This window comes from Portunus trituberculatus, chromosome 37 (assembly GCF_017591435.1).
Source record: "Portunus trituberculatus isolate SZX2019 chromosome 37, ASM1759143v1, whole genome shotgun sequence".
Taxonomy (NCBI): Eukaryota; Metazoa; Arthropoda; class Malacostraca; order Decapoda; family Portunidae; genus Portunus; species Portunus trituberculatus.
Genome location: NC_059291.1, coordinates 28,353,911 through 28,370,902, shown reverse-complemented (window position 1 = coordinate 28,370,902; position 16,992 = coordinate 28,353,911). Strand labels below are relative to the sequence as shown.

General features: G+C 47.4%; 1 protein-coding gene across 1 annotated transcript in view; it reads right to left on the bottom strand.

Moving 5' to 3' along the window:
- Positions 1-16,992, bottom strand: part of LOC123513926 (zinc finger protein GLIS2-like) — a 37,074-nt gene that overhangs the window by 3,932 nt on the left and 16,150 nt on the right. Inside the window, 2 exon segments of the mRNA XM_045271423.1 lie at positions 3,506-3,643; positions 8,513-9,257. Of these exon segments, the coding sequence (XP_045127358.1) occupies positions 3,506-3,643; positions 8,513-8,571 (197 nt within the window). The 5' untranslated portion in view covers positions 8,572-9,257.

Here is a 16,992-nt window from a genome sequence, read left to right as displayed (position 1 = left end):
CGAGTGAGTCTGTGAGGTGGAGGCAGGCACGGAGGGAGACAGAAGTGAAGATGATGGGACAAGTGTAATGAGAGAGGCTGGGAAGGCTAGTCAGGGTCAGGGTAGGAGGTGTTTTGTATTATGAGGTGCTTCTTTCAAGGTACAAAAACCCAGGTGGATGGACTGTTTGAAATGAAAGGTGTGTTGTGTGTTGTGTGTGTGTGTGTGTGTGTGTGTGTGTGTGTGTGTGTGTGTGTGTGTGTGTGTAGGAGTGTACCTCGTTGGGTGTACCGGGCATGTGTTTTGGGTGCACGAGGTGTAGGAGGAGTATTAGCTTTCATGGGTTTATACACGCCTTGCACGGGTTAGTGCAGCGGCCAGGGTGCGGGAAGGGGAAGGGGAGGTCGTGCTGTACTACAAGACGTGGCTCTAAAGAAAACGGCGATGGGAGGCTGGGGTGAGAGCACGATAATTTGTAGACATAAAACCCAAATTAACTCATAAACTGTCCGATAAATTTATGTGGAACGTTGTGTGTGTGTGTGTGTGTGTGTGTGTGTGTGTGTGTGTGTGTGTGTGTGTGTGTGTACGCGTTGAAGTCCCCATGTGCGTTGCGTGCTGCCCTAGCAAAGTGATGGGTTGGCTGGCTCGCGGGTCGGTTGTCAAGGAAAAATCTTTCATGATGTCCGAGTTTAATGATTCGGTGACTCATGGAAGCTGATTTAACTAACTTCTAAAAATGGACTAGCACACTAACGGCGCGGCAGTTAAGGCTTAATGGAGGAGCAGCTAAGAGGGGCTTCCAGAGATAAGAAGGGAATAACAACAAAAAAACAAATCGATTAAGTTCACAGGCTCTTAGATTAAACCGTTCATCGATTCGTGGTCTCCAATACGGCAACACTTCCAAGGACATCCCTACTCTAGGTTATTAGATTGTTTTTCAACTCACTGTTTCTGTTTGGGCAGGCAACAAACGCTTAGTCACCGCACATGTCAGAGAAATTGACAATTATCAGTGTCACATCATCATACAACAGCCACACCTGTACCACTCCATTAGGCGGCTGTGTGAAGGAATGTTGCTGCCTCGGCCGTCAAGGGTGAGGCAATCTGGCTATGCACCACTTTTTAGTAAACGTTCATTTGTGGTGAGAGGAATGAGCGGATGGCGTGAGGCAAGGACTGAGTGCGTGGAAAGAGAGAGATGGAGACCTTTCGATGAGCTCCACCCATCCACCTTGGCGGGCACGGCTGGAGAAAGCAAGGTGTACGTACCTCAGATAAAGGAGGGTGGACTAATAGATAGACAGACAGATGTATAAAAAAGAAAACTGACTAAAGAGATAACTATAGATAGTATGTAAATAGATGAATAGAAAGGATAGATGATGAATACATTAGTTGATAGACTGACGGTGTGATTTTGCTAAGCTTCATCAATCGTTTGTAGTATCATCCGTATGTTTTTATCGCAAACTGAATGGATAATATCTTGTCTCGTGTGTTTCTAAATTTATACCATATCTTTGAGGAGCAATACTGTTTTTCATGGTGGGCGTTTCAGAAGGACTGGTACGGTCACAAGTGTTTGAACAGTTACCAATAGCGTCAGAATTCACTGTCTTCACTGTCTACCAGCGTGTAGATGGCCATCAGTAGTAACATTTGCTACTATATCGTATATCCATGGAACTCGAGGGTAAATACAGAAGTCAAGGTATGTTAATATTAACTACTTCTTGTAGGGTAGCTTAGTAAACGAAAATTCTGTTTCCTGACGACTTAGCACAAAAAGAAAAAAAAGACTATAACAGTGACAATTAAATAATTATAATTTCATTTGTGAGTGCAGTATGCATTGGAGTCTATACTGTTTGCGACGCTGACTTGTCCCAATGAAAGTATAGGTCGGTATTGATGAAGTGGCCAAAATCAACAGTTTTCGTTCCGTCCAAGAAAACAGAGAGTTTTCTTGCGGTGAAAAGCAGTGTCGTCTTTATGATGGTAAAGTTTCTAATGTTGATCTTCATGAATTGGTCCTTGGCATTTAAATGATCAGTGACGCTGTGTATTTTATTTTTTTTCTGTGTGTATGATTTCTTGTTTAAGTTCTGTCATTGTATAAAGACTCAGAGATGTTCACTGATTTAAGACTTTGTACTGTTGTAGTGCGGAGTTTAGCGGAGTTTGGATTATTTGAATTTACAGTTTGCGTTGTGGTGAGACGTTCAGTTGCAGCGCATCTGACTTATAATGAAATCAATGAGTAATAGGAAAAGGGTTAATGATTTATAAATCTGGTTATAAGAGTACTCGTATGATGAAATAGAGGAAAAAGATTATCCTGTGGAATAATAATGAATCATATCTAAGTCCATTAGTCACGAATTTATGAACATCAAGAGCTTCTCAAGTAAGGAACTCATTCATTCCATCCATCCCTTTCACCACCATCAGTAAAACATTCATATATTCATATATATACACCTGTCTGTGTACTGAGCTGTCAGTTTTGAATGAGTTGCTCCGTCACCTGTATCGCATCACTCCTGTTTCTGTCACACAGTCTGAGGCAGCGGTGCAAAGCACAGAAATTTTTAAGTGTTCCTCCTTGGATATTCATAAGTCATGCAGTCCTTGCATTCCTATTTTTTCCCTCTTCTCTGTCTCCAAGACACCTTCCTTAACCACTCTCTCTCTCTCTCTCTCTCTCTCTCTCTCTATGTATTTTGTACTTTAGTGATTAAATTCTCATATTTTTTTTGCGGTGTATTGGAATTCAATGGATTGTTAATTGATCGACATATTAGTTTGTTATTCCACCCTTAATTCCTCATATGTTATTTATGTGATTATGTTCAAGTTCATAATTTCTTTTTCGTGAACTTCTAATTTCTAGTGAGATTTTTGTCTTAAGTGACTAAAAAGCTTAATATTTTTTCCTTTGTCTTTCACAATAAGAACATAATTTATTTTATGTCGTTTGCCAATCAGGTTCGTAATATTTATCTTTACGTATCTGATAAGTCTTGACGTGGACTCCATCAGAATTAATATGACTTTTTTTTTCACACCATCAGTATATAACAACAGGCGAGCACCACCACGCCTCGTCCACTGAGCATCCTGTATCTTATGACTGGCACTTTTGGAACATTTTTTTTTCCTAGTGATGTTTATGTTTCTCACTACAAAGTTGTATTGAATGTTTTGAGCACAGACGGTGAGATTTCTTGGAGTGAAAGTAAAGAATTTTATGGCCATTAGTTAAGCCTACACATAGCCCTTTTTTGGAACTATTTGTTAAAGAGAGGGAAGGAGTGAGATGCCTCCCTTCGGCCATCACAGGGTCTGGAGCCTCGTTTTATGGGTCCATTAACTTTGGGGTTGAGATTTCAAGGTCATAAGTCTACGTGATTGATTCGTTCAGGACTTCCATCGAGGCCAGAGTACCAAGCTTGGAGGAAGGTGGAACGGAATAGATGGTTGGGGATCAGGTGGAGGTGCCGGGCTGGGAACTCACCTGGCATTGAAGCCCTTGGTCCGGGAGCAACCGTGCCAGAAGCAGAAGAACGCGCCATGCTGGGAGGTGACGTGCGCTGCCGTGAGGTGCGCCACCAAATCGTCCAGCGTCTCGAAACTCAATCCGCACCCGACCCATCTGTGGAGGAGGACCTGGTTAGCAAGGCATGAGGGAGGGGAAGGGAAGGAGAGAGAGAGAGAGAGAGAGAGAGAGAGAGAGAGAGAGAGAGAGAGAGAGAGAGAGAGAGAGAGAGAGAGAGAGAGAGAGAGAGAGAGAGAGAGAGAGAGAGAGAGAGAGAGAGAGAATGCGGAGGTGGACATAGATAGGAGAGGAAGATAGATGAAAGGGTTGGATTTATAGAAAAGAGAGAGAGGGAAAAAGAAAAAGAAAGTGGAGGAAAGTGAACATGAGTAGGAGAGAAAGAGGGAAGTAGAGGATGATGGAGAAGAAAGTAGACCTGAAAAGGAGAGACAAATCGGATGTTGGGATTAATATGAAAAGGAGAGAAGGATATAAAAAGAAGGATAACATAGATAGAAAATAAAAGAAAGATCGAAAAGGTTGACGCTTATACAGGAGAAAAAAGAACATCAAGAACAAGCTGAACGTAAGGAGAGAAGATAAGAAAACCAATGATGACATGGAAAAAGATAGAAGGATACTGATAGATAAAAATGAGAGGTAAAACAGGACAGGAGGAGGCGAAAATTAAATGAAATTTCAGTCAGGATGTTACAGCGGGCAGGGTACAGAATCCGACACAGTTTGGGTAGAAGAAAAGAATGTAAGGGAAGGAAGTGTTAGTTTGGAGGAGGAGGAGGAGGAGGAGGAGGAGGAGGGCTGCCTGGTGGATCAGACCGCTCTAACTTGTTGGATTTCCTCAAATGACCAGGTTGGCTGCAGTGGCCGTGCCTACCTTGTCTTGCCATCCCGCCCCACCCTGCGCGGTAGTGGTGCACCCTACCCCGCCCTGCAGCACTCAGCCCGCCCCGCCCCTAACACTGTAAGCATCTATAGTATGGCACGCTGACCGGTAGATGTGGAGGGGATTGAACAACATGCAAAAGTGACAAAAAACAAAAAAAACAAAACAAAACAGCTCAAAGGAGAAATTGAACCGTAAGACACAAAACTGTATATCTTCAGACTATAACGCTAGAAAATGTAGTTTGTTCTAGTTCATTTCATCTCAGCGCTTGTCTTTCCTCACAATCTCGTTTGTTAAGTCTTGAGTCGCATCGCTTCTCGGGTTCTCGCGCCGCTGACGGGACCTGCGCCCTTGAATACCCACAGCGATGTCTGGTGCCTCTTCTGCTGAACTCAGGCTTGTTTACTGCTCTCTCTCTCTCCCTCTCTCTCTCTCTTACACCCAACACTCCTCCCGGCCCCCAGCTGCGTTTTAGTGTGTGTGTGTGTGTGTGTGTGTGTGTGTGTGTGTGTGTGTGTGTGTGTGTGTGTGTGTTCGCGTGAGTTCGTCAGTGTATGTGGGAGAGCAGGTATCCTATTTCATACATTTACACACACACACACACACACACACACACACACACACACACACACACACACACACACACACACACAAGCATCCGACAGCGTAATTCATACAGCGGAGAGGGGAAGGAGGTAAGGCTGGGCGGAGGCAGTGAGAGGGGAGGCAGGCGTGGGCGTGGCTGGGCTGGGTAGGCTGGCAGGCAGGCATGCAGGCAGGTGGCGTGTATGGCTGGCGGGGAAGAGGGACGCTTGTATACATTCCCACCCTTACTAACTGATGTACTGTATCCTCTGATGGACGTGAAGGAGTACGCTTGTTTGTTATTGTTTCGTGTGTGTGTGTGTGTGTGTTGGATTGGTAGTCATGATCAGTATTGTTGAGAAGCCGTGTCCACATTTTACTCTCCTGATCCTTCTTTCCCCGTTCCCACTGGCGCACCTCTGATCTCTTTGTGAAGAGCGCCGCAGGGCCCCGGCTACTCGGCACCACAGGTGATTCAACTCTTACTTTTGGCTCAGGAATTTTGGAGTAATAAACGTGACCAAATACGTCAGTTTGGAGCCTGGAGGCACGGCTGGTACAGGAGCTGACTTTGGACGTGCGGCGAGAGACGTTCGGTATGCTCTTGCCGATCGCTTCTCTTCGCTACAGTGATGTTCAGAGTACTTTACGAACCCCTAAAGAACAACAATCTTCAATGAACTCACTCGGATACATAACTTCAATAGGAATGCTCAGATATTTTTTGGACCTTTTTTTTTTTTCTTTCTCTCTCTCGCACACTGAGACCAGAAGAGGAAGCAGCTTTATCGCCGGCACTAGAATGTCATGGGATCAGCTTCGTCGCGGTAGGAAAGCGCCTAGTGGGCACAGCTGAGCGTCACGTGGGGTCTGTCGCAAGTATGACGTGCACACACACACTCGTGGTTGGCAAGGCGGGAGATTCGAGGACTGATGGAAGGCACAGTGAAATATATTGTCAAAAAATCCATTGTTCGTTCCCCTAACGTAGTGCCCTCATTTGTCTCTTATTGCTCAAGTTAACAAAAGATAGAGCAAAGATAATATTTGAGACTGCTACAGTACTTTGAGAAATATGCCAGAGAAATTGTACCTATCACGAATAAAGCTGCATATAAACTCTACCTTTCATCGCACAGTTTACAGGAGGGCAGGGTAAGGGGAGATATTAATTGTGTGTGATGCTGATACTGTCACCTTTAGAGGAAGCACGTAGAGACATTGTAATCAATCAACAGAAGACGTATTCAGTCTGATCACTGTTAAGGTATCGGAAAAAAAAATAAGAGTAAAAAATGTAAAAATGAGAAAAAGCCGATAATTTCAACTGACCAGGGGGACTCACTAGGCCGTATTCTTTAGGGACAAGGAACCTCTCCACTAATATAAATGCATCATGAAAACGCTGACACCTCATAGGAGTGTGGAGTACAACAGCTCATCAGTGTGGGTGGGTCTATTATACTTGCTGAGTAGTGCATAGAAACACAGGATCACACTCTAGTGTAACCTATGAATCACGTCACGTATCGCATCTAATTAATGACTGTCATTCCTTAGGTAAATTATGAAGACCAACACCTAAACCTGGATCATGTCCCAGAATGCAATATTTTGAATCAGTTCTCAGTTATCTTTTATTTCAATATTTCAGCTTGGAATGAAGTGTGATTTATTGGTGTTTTTTTTTTTAATGCTGTCAATATCAACATTCATCTACATTGCTTGAAAGAAAATATATCAATATTATCACAGTCACTAAATTTACTGACATTGCTAACTTAGTAGTTCATAAGAAAATATATCAATATTATCACAGTCACTAAATTTACTGACATTGCTTACTTAATAGTTCATATGAGCAACATACAAAGATAGCGTAATATTTTTCTCTTATCATTTTGATGTTCACATAAAAAGATCATGATATTGCTCTCAGTATTATTATTATCAACATGCACCTACATTTTTGAAAGCATAATCAACTAACAATCGCATACTCTAGTATAATTACAATAGCACCCTGCCAGCAAATAACGCTTTTGTGACTTGGATAGAGTTACCTTTCTTTATACTTTTTAAATGTATTATTAATTTCCTATAATACCTCAATACTGCCACAAGTGACACATGCCCATACCTATTTTATGTCTGGCACCTTCATTCTCTACCCTGTTCCTTTGCCCATTAATACCCGCTGCCACCCCTCGCCTGCCACATCTCGCTACTCTGGCCATCAGTCCTGCCAACACTCTGCTGACGTTGTTAAGTGACAAAGAGTCGCATCTCCAGTACACCTCTACCGCCGAGTGGTTATGTGACACTATTTTTACATCAACATGGGAGTCTGTCCTTCGTCACCTCATTCACTATCACGAATACCATTAATTGTCACTCACAGCTACCACGACTATCCTCACTTTATAATCAGAGGCCTAATGGAAGCTTCTAAACTTGACGCTAATTGTGAAGCGTTAACGCCACCACATTATTACTCCTGACAACAACATGCCTACCAGCTGAAGTGCAATGAGTGTAACTGTCACGGACACTATACAGACTCCATTACTTCAAACCATCACCACCACCGCCGCCGCCGTCACCACCACCACCACCTTCATGCCAACACAGTCCGGTAGCTCAGTGGTTAGAGCGCTGGCTTCACAAGCCAGAGGACCGGGGTTCGATTCCCCGGCCGGGTGGAGATATTTGGGTGTGTCTCCTTTCACGTGTAGCCCCTGTTCACCTAGCAGTGAGTAGGTACGGGATGTAAATCGAGGAGTTGTGACCTTGTTGTCCCGGTGAGTGGTGTGTGCCTGGTCTCAGGCCTATCCGAAGATCGGAAATAATGAGCTCTGAGCTCGTTCCGTAGGGTAACGTCTGGTTGTCTCATCAGAGACTGCAGCAGATCAAACAGTGAAACATACACTACCTCACCTCAGGGCAGGAGACGCTCTATGCTTCAAACTAATGAGATATGATAGCAATCCGTCTGTTAATTGTAATTCACACGCGGTATCAAGGTCGTTATCTGAACGTGGATCTATTAATCTAACGAGAGGTTAACATTGATGAGCTGCAGCCACCCACCGCCGCAGCGTGGTCAGGGCTCTCAGGTTGAACTAGCGTTTCCGGAATGTGGCACAGGCAGGTGTAATCAGGTGGTCTGCCTAGACTGGAGTGGCAGGTGTCTGGCGCGTCCCTTGCGGGTCCATTACGTACCCTGAACGTGTCTAACTAATTCAAAATTCTCGTAGGGAAGATGAAATGCCATAAAACTACATTAGATGCTTGGAAGATTATAGGTGTGTGAACCTCCAGGTAGATAGGTACCCTCAGGTCCCTTCGACATAACCTACGAATCCTTGGCCAGGTAGCGCGACAGCTCCTTTCCTCCCTATCCCTCTCCCCCCTCACGGAGCAGAATTACAGGTCTTAGAGGTATACCTTACATCAGACTTGAGCAGGTCTCAGGTACCCACAGGTCAACTTACTTGCATATCAGGTCCGGGGAGTCCTGTTCACCAGGGGACATGGGACAGTCCGGGGTCATGACTCGGTGGGGAGGGGCGGCTCTTCGGGCGATCCTCCGTCTGGCTCCTGCCGGTGGTCAGCCCTCGCAAGTCTATCTTCCCGCCTCTCTCCCAAAGTCGTTAGGTGTTCTATGGTGGCTGTGGTGGCGTGGTGGGGCGGGGGTGGAGGGGTGCACGGGGACAGACCCCGAGCTGTTACATGGCGGATCTGTGGGGGGCTGCCCGTGTCAGCCGTGAGGTGTTCGGGGCGTTCTCGTTGAATTTTTCCGAATATATCGTTAACATTGATCAATAATTGTCTTAATGATTCACCAATTTCACCACGACTGATGTACTGTTTCTTTCCGCAGGTGTGTGAGTTAGCCTGCAACACCGGGAGTGGCGTAAGGCAGCGCTAAGCCACCTAGAGAGATGGACCTGTGACTCTTAACACTTCCGAGTTCCTGCAAGGTCGAAGTGAGTATAGATAAGCTGTTCCTTGCGTTTGCTGTCGCGTTCTGGTGGTGCTCACACTTTTTCAGTGGTGATCACAGTATGCATCAAAGTTTAATAATATTTCTTGAGTGTTCTCACTGTTCCTGCTGCTGTTGTTGTCTAGATGGGGTTCACAATGTTTCTAGGTGAAGTCTCACAGCACCTCCTCCACTTAAGAGTTAGCCACCGTTCCCTCAGCGGGTGTTTAGCTTCTTGGGGCGCCAGGCGGAATCTGAAAATTCGGAGACGTGATTTTAGAGAGGCCAGCAAGGAAGCAAGCACAGACGGTGTCGTTGTCCCGGGGAATAAGCACGTGTGGCGGAGGGACGAGGTGGGCGACGCACCTGGTGGCGGACTGAAGTGCGGGGAGGAGGTGCGGCGTGTGTGGCCGCTGCTGCGGGACTGCCGGCCAGCCGCGGCCTGGTCAGGTCCCCGCCCCCCGCCGCGCACCCTCCACCCACGGTCCCTCACTCTGGGCGACACCACACCTGCACTCCCGCATCCCCCGCACCCCCGCCCCCTCACCAGCACCCATGGCCTCGTATCTCCAGACCGGCTGGCCAAACCTTTGCTTCCTTCCGACTGGTCTATGAGCCCTGAGCTCCGCCCGCTGCCGCCGTGCACCAACCAGCGCAGCCGAGAGGCGGAGCGCCGGGTTCGGGACGGCCTGCCAGCCCTCCAGGTGAGGCTGACAGTGGCTACTAGTCTCGGGAACCTCCGCCACGCAACAAAAATTGCCTCCCAGGGATAATATTTTTTGTGTCTACTGAGAGGACCCCCCCCCGGCAGGCTGAGTCTGGTCCAGCCAGGCCGCCCCGGTCTGACTGTGACGGCTTGACCACCGAGGGGTGTGACGGCTGACCACTACGGCCGGCAGCGGCTGGCTCACTGGGCAGATTTCTGCTAAAGTTGTTGATTTAGATCACTGAGACATGTTACCTACCATGCCTCGTAATGACCGCTCCCGGCCTCACGGGAGGCTGTTGGGGGCCCACTGCTGGGAGGCAGCGAGGGCATCCTTGGCCGGGTGGGGCAGGGTGCGGGTCTGGTGTCACCCTGTGTTGAGAAGTGTTAGTTCCTGGGAGCGCCGCCCCCTGGGTAGCGGCTTCTCACGCCCCTGGAGGCCCCGCCTGCCCGGGAGGCCCGACCACCCGGGGAAATAATACACCGATGGGAAGACAAGCTTTTTATGGCCCAGTTTCTGTACTGCGCCCTCACAAGCCCTGACTCCCACGCCCTCACACCCTTAAATTCCTTATGGGACTGTAATTTTGCATTCCCTCATTTACACTAGCACTCCTTCAAGCACTCAATCATGATACCACTCATGTCTTTATCTTTACCACTTGACACACACACACACACACACACACACACACACACACACACACACACACACACACACACACACACACACACACACACACACACACACACTCTCTCTCTCTCTCTCTCTCTCTCTCTTGTCATACACCTTGTGGTGGCTTGTATAACGACTTTGGCTTATAACATGAAGCCAGTTGCCGAGGACGGGAGAGGGATGGATGGATGGAGGGAGAGAGGGAAGGGTGTACACACGGCTGTAACCTGACCTCTCTTTAGGGGGGGCCAACGAGAGCGAGGAGGGTGGCAGGAGAGATGGGGGGAGAAGGGAGGGAAACGGGAGAGAGTGTAGTAGGAGAGGAGGAAAAATACTCAAGTGGATTTTCATGGCAGTGACATGACTGTATTATCAGTCTGTTGCGAAAAAAAAAAAATGATAACTCATGACCGGTGTTAGTATTTCAATGCAAAACAAAACAAAATTGACTTGCATTGTGTGTGGTTAGTGACTAATGATGGTGCTGACCAAAATCACTCCAGTTTTCAGTGATACAAATCCTAAAACAGTATAGTTCATGGGCAGGGAAGCGGTGGGCGGCAGTTAGGGTTGGGCGTGGTCATGTCCCGCAGCCATTTAAATCAGCTGATTCAGGCGTTTTGTTAGGACAGACAATCAACAGATAGATGGACAGATAATTAGGTTGGTAGTCGACGGTTTGTGAGGGATGGACGAGGAGGGGTGGGCTGAGGGTTGCTGAGCGGGAGTGAATACAGAGTGGGCTCAAAGTTGATTCCTTCCACCCACCCAGACCTTTGTTGGGGAGGAGAGTGGTTTCGAGGAAGAGGGAGAGAGGGACATAAGGAGGAAGGATGAGAGGAGAACTTGCACGTGGGTTAGGGAAGATGAGAGGCATGGAGGGAAGGGAGGCAGCGAGGCAACGGGGGAAGGAAGGAAAGCGGGAAGTTAACAAGAAATATTTATGAACATAAAATGACCTCTGTACTACGTTCCTCGCATCTCTTGCTATAAAGTCTCCTTCATTCCTCCCTTTCCTCCCCTGCCAGTACTCCTCTCCACCCCCTCCCTTTATATATCAGGAGACACTGCCTATTACCAGACTCAAATAAGGGGAAGTGTGTGCTATATTTCACCTCTATTGAACTACACTATTTCATTACGCTGCAGTTCCACGCGGAGATAAGAGGCGGGGTGGCGGGCCTGGCAGGGGGGAGGCGGCCGGCGGCTGGCTGGCTGGCTGGTTGGCTGGACGCGGTGGGTAGTTCGGTACGCCACGAGGGAGGACCAGCTGGGAATCCGGTGGTCGGGATGTGGCGTGTTGCCGATCCTAGGGACCCAGAGGGGTGGGTCAGATGATTTGCTGCTTTTTTGTTTGTTGGTTCAGGTCAACCCATAGCTACAACTTATTGCTTTTGCATATCAGACTGCGCAAGTTTCTTGTTGTGTGGACCTACGAGGGTGTGACCCAGCTGTTTATGTGTGTGTGTGTGTGTGTGTGTGTGTGTGTGTGTGTGTGTGTGTGTGTGTGTGTGTGTGTGTGTAATTCGCCACGGTCGTCTGCTGGTCACCCAGCCAGCCTTCCCAATTACGGAGCGAGCTCAGAGCTCATAGACCGATCTTCGGTCTATGTGTGTGTGTGTGTGTGTGTGTGTGTGTGTGTGTGTGTGTTTACGATAGGTGTACGTAGGTAGGTAGAGAAAAATTGAAAAAAAAAATAGAATAACCACAGTGAATAGTTTAGTTCAGGCAGTAATGAGATAGCTGTATCATCTGCTGGGACCATAGCGTCATCAAGTGACCGAGTAAATCTTTCGTCACCAAGAGTTTTACGTATCAGGGATTACACCCCAAAGGAGAGAGAGAGAGAGAGAGAGAGAGAGAGAGAGAGAGAGAGAGAGAGAGAGAGAGAGAGGGAGAGTGCTGTCAAGATATGCAATATGGTTAGAATATAATCAGGAACATATCTAATTGAATATGCGCGTGTTAGGCAGACAAAGTAGTGCAATTATTGAAAGAACATATGTAAAATGTGTGTTTGTATCGGGTACGTGAACGAGAAGCCAACACGTTCATGTCACCTAGAGGCACGGCAAGACAGGTTCCCCACAGGACTGGCCTGGTGCATAATCAACGGGAAGGCTGTTTCATAACCTGGTGTGAACAGCAGAGCATGTGTTGGGGAAAGAGACACCCCCATACTGGACATTGAAAGGCGAAAACAGCGTGAAAAATGATGAAACGAAAATGTGAGCCCAGATTATGCCCAAAATAGTATTGCAATTCGAGTTTGAGAGAGTGGAAAGACACACATACACACACACACACACACACACACACACACACACACACACACACACACACACACACACACACACATTGTAGGTCATGGGGGGAGGGGGCGTGTGCAGGTGGTGACTCACGCCCTTCGTTCCCACGCCCGAAATCGGAGCTGGGACCACACCGCGGGTCACCTTACGCCCACGGACCCACGCCCAGCCAAGCCACTCACGCCCGTACCCTCCCGAGCAACACGCCCGTTTGCTTCCATCCACGCTGCCCACGCGTAAGATTACAATCTACAACAATAATCTCAGAATCAGTGCACTATAAAGTATCTTGCTTAAGCCAACATTAACACGCTGAACAGATTGACATTAGATCGACTTTAGGCCCAAAACAACATTAAATCAACAGTAGAAGTAGAGTAACAACATAATTAACTAAATAAGCAGACGGTGGTGAGGAGGGCCAGTGTGTAGCAACAGTGAATTACTGTAGCGCCCTGAACCAACTCCAATACAGTAGCAGCAGTGTGGCAACTGTGTTTTAAGATAGACGCTGATTATGTTAGTAATCTCAGTAAATGAAATTAGCAAGGGAGAGAGTGGCATTGCCAGCGGCTGTTGCAAAATGACAGCAAAAAGAGATAAATAACATGCAGCGCTCGCAATAATGACAGTGTTACCAGCGGGAGCAAGGCAGCAGGGACGCACCGTCATTACCGAGTGTAGTAATGCAGCAAAATATGCATCAATTGCGAACCACGGCGGGAATAAAAAACAAAAATGATAGCCAGGATAAGACAGTGGTGAAGGCAAGATGAAGGAATAGCCACAAAACACCGCCAGAAATAGCAGAGCAGCGGCGTCCACAGTAGCAGAACAGTAGCAACGAGAAGAGTAACAGTAGCGGCAGCAGCAGCGGGAGCGGTCAGCGGGAGGCTCGTATAAAGGCGGTGTGTCGGAATGTCCAGGAGCCTTCGGGCTCGACCCAGCCTGTCTGCCATTCCTTCCCGCCGCTCCGTCCCGCCCCGTCCCGTCCTTCCCCGTGACCACCACCCCGTCCCGCCACGTCCTAACAGTCCTCTCTGCCCTCTTCTATTCCCAACTGTGCCCTGTCGTGCTTCGTGCAGACCGACTCCCCTCCTATCTGCGCCCCTCACTCTCCAACTTGGTCATCTCGCTCCGCCCCGTCTCTCCGACCCAAGGCACTCATCAACTAGCCCTGACGTGCCCCGTGGCTCGTAATACTTGTCCCCCACTGCTTCGCAAAACCGTAGCCCTCATAATTCAGCCCCACCACGCCCCGCCCCAAGAAAGCTTTCTCACATACGACTCACCTCCCCGCGTTACCTGCAATGCCCCTCTCTGCCCCGCCCCGCAGCGTACCACCCTGCCTTGCCCCTCGCTGCCCGCCATACCTTAAACCACGATCTCAAATGTAGACCCGTGATAAAGTGTGTATGTGTGTGTGTGTGTGTGTGTGTGTGTGTGTGTGTGTGTGTGTGTGTGTGTGTGTGAGTGAAAATATAATTATGCATGTCAAGTATGCATGATTTTGCTGTCGGATTGTACAAAGCGAGATATCTTGAGGCGGCCGTGATGCATCAGTGGCTTCAAGGTGGTGGGGAAGGTGCTTGCTGATGCAGTGAGGGTGCAAGCGGAGTGTTCATTGAAGGTAGACCGAGGAGAAGAGAAGAGGAAGGGAAGGAGGGGGGAGGAGGAAGGAAGAGAATGCAATGGGAGATGGAGCGAAAGTACTCAATGAGGGTGAAGAAACAGTATTCAGTCCGAGTGGAGATGATGAAGAAAGAGTACTTATTGGAGACGTGGCCATGTCCATTGATAGTGAAGCAGGTGGAGTATTAAAAGAGATGCATAAATAACTGCATTGATGGTACTGCATTACATCAAAAGAAACATCCATTCATACTAACGCCTTTGTAGCACATCCGTCTGCATCACCCATTCCTCTTCGTCTGTTAACACCTCTCAACAGACAACCAGCTAGTCAGTCAGTCAGTCAGTTAGTAAGACAGGCAGTCATGCAGTGCACACCCGTCATGCGTCAAAAGGGAACTCGTGCGCAGTACAGGTGTTCGTGCATTTAATGAATTTCCCCCGTAGTACCTCCCACGTGCACCTGGAACTCACTCGTGCGTCTAGGAATGGCGCACCACACATTTTAGGCGACTTCACCTCCGCCGCCTCCCCCGCCGCCACGGCCTACAGATGTCCGCAGGCTGGCTTCCGATTCCCACCACGTGCACTCTTAGCGACGTGCAGCATGTAGCGATATTAGAGAAAAAGGAGAGAGAGAGAGAGAGAGAGAGAGAGAGAGAGAGAGAGAGAGAGAGAGAGAGAGAGAGAGAGAGAGAGAGAGAGAGAGAGAGAGAGAGAGAGAGAGAGAGAGAGAGAGAGAGAGAGAATGACTTGATCGCAAAATTGCCTGCACTTATTCTAGCTCCTTGTTCCTACAATCAACATTTTCCTTGAGTGATGTAATCGCGTAGACTACATAGGCACACACACACACACACACACACACACACACACACACACACACACACACACACACACACACACATATATATATATATATATATATATATATATATATATATATATATATATATATATATATATATATATATATATATATATATATATATATATATATATATATATATATATATATATATATATATATATATATATATATATATATATATATATATATATATATATATATATATATATATATATATATATATATATATATATATATATATATATATATATATATATATATATATATATATATATATATATATATATATATATATATATATATATATATATATATATATATATATATATATATATATATATGCACTCTTAGCGACGTGCAGCATGAAGCGATACTAGAGAAAAGAAGAGAGAGAGAGAGAGAGAGAGAGAGAGAGAGAGAGAGAGAGAGAGAGAGAGAGAGAGAGAGAGAGAGAGAGAGAGAGAGAGAGAGAGAGAGAGAGAGAGAGCAAGGTTGTGTGTGTGTGTGTGTGTGTGTGTGTGTGTGTGTGTGTGTTTGAGTGTGTGTGTGCGTGTGCATGTGCGCGCACGTCTCCTCAAAACCCTCATCTACGTCAGACTCTCGCCCTCAGGACGTCAGGAGACTAAAATACCAGGAAAGCAAATGGAGGTGTTCCGTCCCTTCTCCCCTCTCTCTCTCTCTCTCTCTCTCTCTCTCTCTCTCTCTCTCTCTCTCTGACGTCAGGACACTATATTTTCAGAGTCCCACGCGACCCCCCTCAGCGACGATGGTCTTTGCCCGACAGGTGCTATATATACAGCCCCTCCCCCCCTCAGCCCGCACCTCCGCCACCAAGGGCTAATAATGAAGCTGATTGGAAAGGAGGGATAATACTGCTACTGCCGCGCTTGAATTTGCTATTGTTTGTGTTGCTGTTCGTGAGAAAGTTTGATGAATGAGTAGGAATGAGTGCTGTTGATCTGAGGTGAAATTTTGTGGTGCTGATTGATTGAGAGAAGGCTGAGGGGTCCCTAAGGACGTGTCTGGTATGCGAGAGGAGGTGCACGGTTACGAGGGGCTTGCCTGGGGCACCGCTACTGGCTGGATAGGTGTGGCGTGGAGTGGCGTGGCTAGGCGACCGATGACTGACGAGGAAGGAGGGACCGCGGAATGGGGACACACCTCTACTTAAAACAAGCGACACGGGCAGCGCAGCTCTCTTTTTATGCGGCATCAAGATGGCGAAACCATGTGATGTCCCCGCCAGCCTCGCTCCAATGGGTTTGGCCTTAGCGCGCCGAGACTCAGCGGCATGGAGGCAACAGGCATCTTAAGGGCTAAAGTGAGAGTTGTCTCCTAGTTTCGAGCCTCAGATCGCTCTTGTTTTAGAGACGGTGCTCATAAAGGCTTCGTGCGGCGCTCTTCGTTGGCCTCAGCGCGCCAAGACTCAAGGGTGGAATTGCAGGAGGCATCTTAACGGAGAGAGAGCTCTATCTTAGTTTTAAAAGTCAGATTACTTTTGATTTATGTAGCAGGTGTTCGTAATGGCTTCACGCACCGGCCCCTGTGGCCCCAGCGCGCCAAGGCTCAGTGGTATTAAGCATCTGAAGGGAAGGGATGGAATGAGAGTTGTATCTATTTTTTTAAGGTTGAGATTACAATTGTTTTAAACGGCGAGTGTTCGGTAATGACTGCGCAGCGCCCCCTGTGGCAGTGCATCGCCAGTCCACTCGGCGTTGAGAGTGACGCGTATAGTCGCACTTCTGCGATTTCCTTGGCACCGAGACGATCTGCGTGGGGTCCCTCCTCGCGAGGC